This window comes from Penaeus vannamei, chromosome 3 (assembly GCF_042767895.1).
Source record: "Penaeus vannamei isolate JL-2024 chromosome 3, ASM4276789v1, whole genome shotgun sequence".
Taxonomy (NCBI): Eukaryota; Metazoa; Arthropoda; class Malacostraca; order Decapoda; family Penaeidae; genus Penaeus; species Penaeus vannamei.
In genome coordinates this window covers 22,741,214-22,748,713 of record NC_091551.1, presented here as the reverse complement: position 1 = coordinate 22,748,713, position 7,500 = coordinate 22,741,214, and the positions used below count along the sequence as shown (strand labels likewise).

Sequence of the window (7,500 nt, the reverse complement as noted above, 5' to 3'; positions counted from 1 at the left end):
CATATATATATATATATATATATATATATATATATATATATATATATATATATATATATATATATATATATATATATATAAACACCCCCCAAAACAGATATCTATCTTTCTATATATCTATCTATCTCTATATACACACACACAAAAAAAAAACAACAACACACACATGTATATATATGTGTGTATGTATGTATATATACATATACACACATATGCACATATATACATCTATATCTATCTATGATTGTTTATATGAATGAATATTGTTTTCCGCCTTCCAAAACTTGGCACCAAAAAATAAATTTCCTATTCGTTGCTACTGGCGTTCGGAAAGCTTGCAACGGCAGTACAAAGATACAAATTATTTCTTTACAGAGAGAGAGAGAGAGAGAGAGAGAGAGAGAGAGAGAGAGAGAGAGAGAAGAGAGAAAGAGAGAGAGAGAGAGAGAGAAAGAGAGAAAGAGAGAAAGAGAGAGAGAGAGAGAGAGAAAGAGAGATAGATAGATAGATAGATAGATAGAGATAGATAGATAGATAGATAGATAGATAGAGAGAGAGAGAGAGAGAGAGAGAGAGAGAGAGAGAGAGAGAGAGAGAGAGAGAGAGAGATGATGATGATGATGATGACAACAAAGGGGTGAAACAAAGCCAAACACAAACATGTGGAATTTTGGCGATGAAGCGTTTTATGGACACAAATAACATGATGATGATAATACTATTTGCGAAAATAGTAATGATAATTAGATAAATATATGTTTGTCCCATTTGCTCTGAATTATATTGCTTATGTTTTTACATATATACATACATATATTTATTAACTTATGTACAGAGGTAGACCAGATATATCTGAATCCAAAAAACAATAATAATGATAATGATGATGATAATAGTAATAGTGATAATAATAATAATAATAATAATAATAACAATAATAATAATAGTAATAATAATGATAACAATAATAATAATAATGATAATAATAATAATAATAGAAATAATGATAATAATAGTAATAATGATAATGATGATAATAATAGTAATAGTGATAATAATAATGATAATAATAATTATAATAATAGTAATAATATTGAGAATAATAATAATGATAACAACAACAATAATAATGATAATAATAATAATAGAAATAATAATAATAATAGTAATAATGATAATGATGATAATAACAAACAATGATAATAACACTTATGACAAGGACAATACTCATGATGGCAGTGATGATGATGATGAGAATGGTGATATGAACTAATGATAATGTAGTAATGACAATTATAACACTCTAATAATGATAGTAATAATAATCAAGTAAATCTATTTTGGTCCCATCTACTCTGATTAGTAATCTAATCAGATTTGTACAAACTGTACCATACTGTACATATATGTGCAAAACGTTATTTTTAGTGAGGAGAGATGCTGAAGCATTATAATGAGGTACCTTCACTATATAATATCTAAAATACTGAAACTGTAGAAAATAGAAATAACATGAAATATATATCATTTATCATTGTTTAATCGGGTTCTGTACGGAATGCCCGACAAGCATGTGTGTTTGTGATTACGTGTTTGTGTGTGTTATGCGACTGTGAACACTTTCTATGTCTTTTACACGCGTACACATAATGCTATATTACACTTCGCCTCGTGAATAAAAAAGCGAAAACAAGAGAAACAAGAAAAGATAATATTTGCAGCTACAGATAAGAAGACTGAAGAAAAATGTTGTCAACGGCGCCTACGTGAGGACCTCCCTTTCTGTCTCTCTCTCTCTCTCTCTCTCTCTCTCTCTCTCTCTATCTCTATCTATCTATCTATCTATCTATGGTTAATGGTTAAAAAGCAAAGTAAATGTGCTAGACATCTAAGCTTATATAACAGTATAGAAAAATATATTAAAGGAGGGGTGAAGGGTGATAGTTGCTATGCGTCAACTATCTAGAGTGATCTTGAAAGGTTAAGATGGGTAAAGAAGTTGTTGTGCGAATAGGCTATAGTGGTTTTAGATAATGGAATTCTCTCTCTACCTCTCCTCTCTCTCTCTCTCTCTCTCTCTCTCTCTCTCTCTCTCTCTCTCTCTCTCTCTCTCTCTCTCTCTCTCCTCCTCCTCCTCTACATATGTATATGAATGCGTATGTAATCTAATCTAATATTTTCTATCTACGGTGTGTATGTTTTGCTTAAATGTTTACATACTTACACAGTATGAACGTACATCCCTTTACATATGTTCATATAATCAAAATCTTATTTGGTGAAATCATTTGATTTTATTGTTAGTTTATCATTAATAATAGAAAAAAAAAACATTCATAAAAGTATACTTTCAGACACAAGCTTATGAAAAAGTAAGATAATATTATTTATCTCTTATTTTTTATATCGGCAACTGCAAAAGCTCTACTTCGCCAGGGAGAGAGAGAGAGAGAGAGAGAGAGAGAGAGAGAGAGAGAGAGAGAGAGAGAGAGAGAGAGAGAGAGAGAGAGAGAGAGAGAGTATAAAAAGTACTAAACAGGCCCTTCTTTATAGTGTAATTGAATTACAAGTGGCGTCTCGTGATACACTGATTAGCTTCACACTTTATTTACGAGAAGTGATACGAGATAGAAGAACACTATGGAGGCTGGCGGTGCTGTGTGGTACACTCCGGCCGGGCGTCGGAGAGGCAGCGGCCGGGAAGAGCGGTCAGCTCAGGTCAGGAGCGACCAGCCCGGGCAAGGGGCCGGCTTGTCGAGGTGTGAGTGTGAGTGTGAGAGTGAGAATGAGAATGAGGGGAGGTCAAGGATAAGGATAAGGATAAGTCCGATATGCAAAGCTGAGCCTCGCCCGGGCTATGGGGGAGCCCGGCCTGTGCCGACAAATGTCGACTCGATCAACGTGTGTCAGCGAGTGCTGACGCGACAGAGCTTAGTCCTTACCCACCGCGGTGCCCAGCCACAGCAGTAACCTCCGGGCGACAATTGCAACTTCTCGCGCCTTGGCGGGGCGCGAACCGCCGACCCCTCGGATGAGAGGACGGCACGTTCCCACTGTACTAGCTTGGAGGTTGGGAGTTTAAGGTTTGACCTCCGTTTTATTCAGACCGGCAGCATGGCTTCTAATTTTAGAGAGCGTGGCTTGGGGTGAAGTGAGGGGAAGCAGCGAGCGTGAGCACGCACGTGGTCTAGATACGGACACACGTGGGGACCGCATGGTGCACTATGCAGTATGCAATGCTATGCAATATGCTATATTGCACCCTATAAAGAGACAGACAGACAGACAACCCCTTCCTCCCTCCCTTCCCTCTTTCTTTCCCTCCAACCCCTCCCTCCCTCCTTCCCTCCCTTCCTCCCTTCCCTCTACACACTGGCTTTCAAGACCCAAGATTCGATGCACCTTGTAGTGAAGTGGTCGAACTGGGTCGGTGTTTCCTGTGTCTTAACGCAGGGAAATGGAATTTACGCCTGTGAGAGAAGTGAACACAGCAAAATTAAACATAGGCCTATCTTCAACTTATTATCATCATTATCGCCATCATCATCATCTTCATTAATGGCAGGACGCGTGGAAATAAAAAAAATAGAGGTACTTCTCTCCGCTCTTCCTATCACTCTTTCGCCTCTTCTCTCTTTCTATTTCTCTGTTCTTTCCTCCTCTGCCTTTCACTTTCCCTCCCCTCACTCCCAAATTTACTCCTCTCCTTCGCACTTCCATCCCTTCCTCTTCCCTTTTCCACTTCCCTCCACCTTAACCTTCCCCTCCTCCTTCACTCCTTCGTCCCCTCCTCCCCTTTACCCCTCTTTCTCTCTTAATGTATTTAACTTGAAGAAAGCAGGATAACAACAAAATGATAATGATAATGATAAAACGGGAATGATAATGATAATGCTGGTGATGGTCATACTAATTATAATTATTATATTGATAATGATATTGATAATAACAATAGAAATAGTAACAATAATGGTGATAACGGTAATGATAACAATAGGTTACATTAGGACTCGTAATAGTTTCATAATATGATATGTGTGTGTATGAGTGTGTTTGTGTGTGCGCGTGCGTGTGTGTGTGCGAGACATCCTTTAATATCTATGTTATCAAATTTCACCTCATTTTACATCAGAATGAAGCGACTTAACCTCCGCAATCACATGGGATATGATTTCAGGCGTACTCCTTTTACATAAAGAGAGACGAATCAACATGCAGACGTAACCTGCGAACGAACAGACGAAACGCAGAATTACGATTGGATTTCATAGTCTGTTGCTTTACATATCATACACCCGAACTCAACTTGGATCTCTTTGCCGAGTAAGAATGAATGTTACGAATATATTCTTGTCCCATTTAACAAAGCAGCTGGTACCCTTTCTAAGGAAAGACAATGCACTCTTTACGATATGCAGGTGCAGACTCACACGCAACGCAAAGAGTTTCTCTATTTGTGATTCTCTCTCTCTCCCTTCCTCTACCTCTCTTTTAACATACACGCGCGCGCGCGCGTAATATGCATATACATTTCATAGCTCAGATAGCAGAGGTATCACATTGCTTACATTTTCATGCAATGCATACATAGACAATGGTTCCTGTAAAATTATTTTTTACATTTACTGTTATTCTTTTTTTATATGTCATTAATTTTTTTTCTTTTGCCCTGGGCATCTTGCCGGTTTAAGCAAAGCAATTCTAGTCAGCGCGGCCAGTGACCGTATTAACAGATTCACATATCTGCAACTCGAGGTTTCTTCAGTTATTCATCTTTTACATTTTCACTGTATGGCTCTCAGTTCCGTCGTAGATATACGATGCCTGAAGTTAAGATAAAGGACAAGCAAGGAGAGAGAAACGCATTGGTTTGTCTGCATCTCGATTGCACAAACGCAGAATATAACACATTTTGTAAACCACAACAAATGAAGCAAATGTCATACTAAGCACCAAATACCATCATAAACCCAAACAATGTTTAATCATTACGTATCACACCACACGTTCAAACACACAACACGCGCGCGTACATTCCTTTCCTCGCAGTTGCATATCTAATCACATATGACCATGCACTTGATGGCGCCGTCCTTCCCGCTGCGGAAGAACTCGAAGGCTTTATTGAATTCCTCGAACTTGAAGCGGTGGGTGATGAGGGGCTTCACGTCCACCACGCCCCTCGCCACCAGGTCGATGGCGATTGGGAAACTGTGGAGGGAAACGATATTTTAACCTTTGTTGTATTTTCATTTCTCTGCTTCTCTCCTCAATATTCCCTGTTCAATAGTACAATAAGCACGGCGGCTTTGGGGTGATCACGAGAAGGTACAAGGTCATACTCGAGGCAAATCATAAAATAATGAGCGCTAGAATAGGCATTATAGTGCACTCTCAGGGAAAGTAGCGGCCACCTTTCCTCGACTCACCGGCACCGGCCTGATGGGACAGCGGTGCTTGTTGTCCTTCCTGGAAGCTGAAATGCCCAGAGGCAATCCGGCCTTCAAGTATTATCGGCATAGCCAGCTCTAGAGAAATGAAAGAAAGAGGGCACAGACCGAGGCCCGGAAGAAACGTTCTTTCGCTGATCTCAAGTGAGCTGTACTGAGTGAGCAGTTTGGCAAAAAAGTTACTTGTAAGTGCAAAGATATGACAAAAGGAAATGCATTTGGTACATGTGTAGTGTTTCAGAAAGTCTAATTCCCCCTAATCCTTCAGGAAGAGATTGTTGCAACGGGTCACGCCAATTCTGCATCGCTCTGCAGAAATTCCAATCAGTTCCATTACGCGCCGTCCTTTACAACATCAAAGGCAACGTACCAATTGAGGAACCTGAAGACTCCGATGATGTCGACCTCCCTGATGCCTGCACGAACGAGGGGCAGCTTGAGGTCAGCCGCGGGCAGCCCGACCATCACCACCACGCCGCACGCCCTGGTCGCCTAAAGCAAACGTTTGGCTCAAGAAAGTGGACAGAGAGGATTTTTTTCTTTCTTTCTTCTTTGAAGAGATACATCTTGAATTTTAGGGAATCAAGTAAAGAAGAGAAATGAAAGCACACACATATATATGTACACATATATACACATATTAGACGATGCCTTACAGGATACTGATATGCTTAGGCCTAGAACTCACATAAATGGCCGTTTGGAAGGCGACCTCGACGCCGGTGCACTCGAGCGTGACCTCCGGCATGCAGCCCATCACCTCCTCGATCCTCTTCGCCTCCTTCTGGGGGTCTGCGCCCCCCACCAGCATGGTGAAGTCGGCGCCCATCTTGCTTGCGGTTTCCAGGCGCTCCGGTCGCATGTCTGTCGAGCAAGCAAATCTTAATCTCCAGAAAATCTGGTGACTGCAGTCCGGTTAAACAAGCAGTTAGCTGAAGGAATAGAAACCGGAGATCCTGAATGATATATTGATATAGAAGACGCAAACAGTATACGGCATAGGCCTATTTTGCTTTCATCTCAAAACGCCGATGCTTTGATTGCCTCGAGCATTCCGCAGCACAAAACACCTGCCCTCTCACAGCACGGCAGAGCAGAACTCACCTGTGACCAGGATGGACTTGGCCCCCATGGCCCGCGCGGCGAGGAGGCACAGCAGCCCTATGGGGCCTGCGCCACATACCAGGACAGTTGTTCCTGCTGTCACTTTTGAACGGCGACATGCGTGGATCGCCACGGAAAACGGTTCCATGAGTGCACCCTCCTCCTGGGACACGGTATCCGGCAACCTGTGGCAAATGTGCGTTACTGATATTACAACCGCTAACATTTGTACTTGTTTTTCTTAATTCTGATAACGAATTAAAAAATAGCTTAATTATAAACATTCTCACAAGAGAAAGATGAAAAATTAAGGAATGATAATGGTCCTGTCCAGTTATTCAGGGCAGGATCTGGAATTACTTGTGGCAAAGGTCGCCCCTGTGCTTGAAGTAGTGGGCGATGCAGCCAGGGTTGGGCATGGGCAGCGTATAAAAGTTGTCTTTGACGCAGTTGTTGTAGTGGCCTGCCTTGCAGAAGTCACAGTTCCCGCAGCAGTTCCCTGGCTCGACTGTTACACGGTCACCTTTAAAATCCAGGAATCAGATGAACAAAGGTCACAGCTTACGAAAGGCAGCATGAGATATAACGTAATGCATTTAGATATGAGGTCAGTGCATGTTCAGAATGCAATATGGCATATGCTGTCATTGTAACTATATGCTATGAATGAATTTATTCACGTATGCAATCAGATATTAGTCCCTCAGTACAAGGAAAGTATCAGACTCACCCGGTTTGAGGTGAGTGACGGCAGAGCCGCACTTGGCGACCACGCCCGAGGCTTCGTGGCCAATACCCATGGGCGTCTGTATGACAAGGTCACCCAGCATCCCCCTGTACACCATGGCCAGATCTGACCCGCACAGTCCAACTCTCGACATCCGCAGCAACACCTCTGATGACGTAAAGTGTTTCGTACATTTTACCTTCGAGATATTTCATTTTT

At 41.2% G+C, this 7,500-nt stretch overlaps 1 protein-coding gene across 1 annotated transcript in view; it reads right to left on the bottom strand.

Moving 5' to 3' along the window:
* Positions 1–4,869: 4,869 nt before the first annotated feature.
* Positions 4,870–7,500, bottom strand: part of LOC113814344 (sorbitol dehydrogenase) — a 5,674-nt gene continuing 3,043 nt past the window's right edge. Inside the window, exons 3-8 of the mRNA XM_027366397.2 lie at positions 7,285–7,449; positions 6,915–7,077; positions 6,555–6,739; positions 6,139–6,314; positions 5,821–5,942; positions 4,870–5,211 (exon numbers count right to left, since the gene is read on the bottom strand). Coding sequence (XP_027222198.2) covers positions 5,058–5,211; positions 5,821–5,942; positions 6,139–6,314; positions 6,555–6,739; positions 6,915–7,077; positions 7,285–7,449 — 965 coding nt within the window. The 3' untranslated portion in view covers positions 4,870–5,057. The remainder of the gene's footprint in view (positions 5,212–5,820; positions 5,943–6,138; positions 6,315–6,554; positions 6,740–6,914; positions 7,078–7,284; positions 7,450–7,500) is intronic.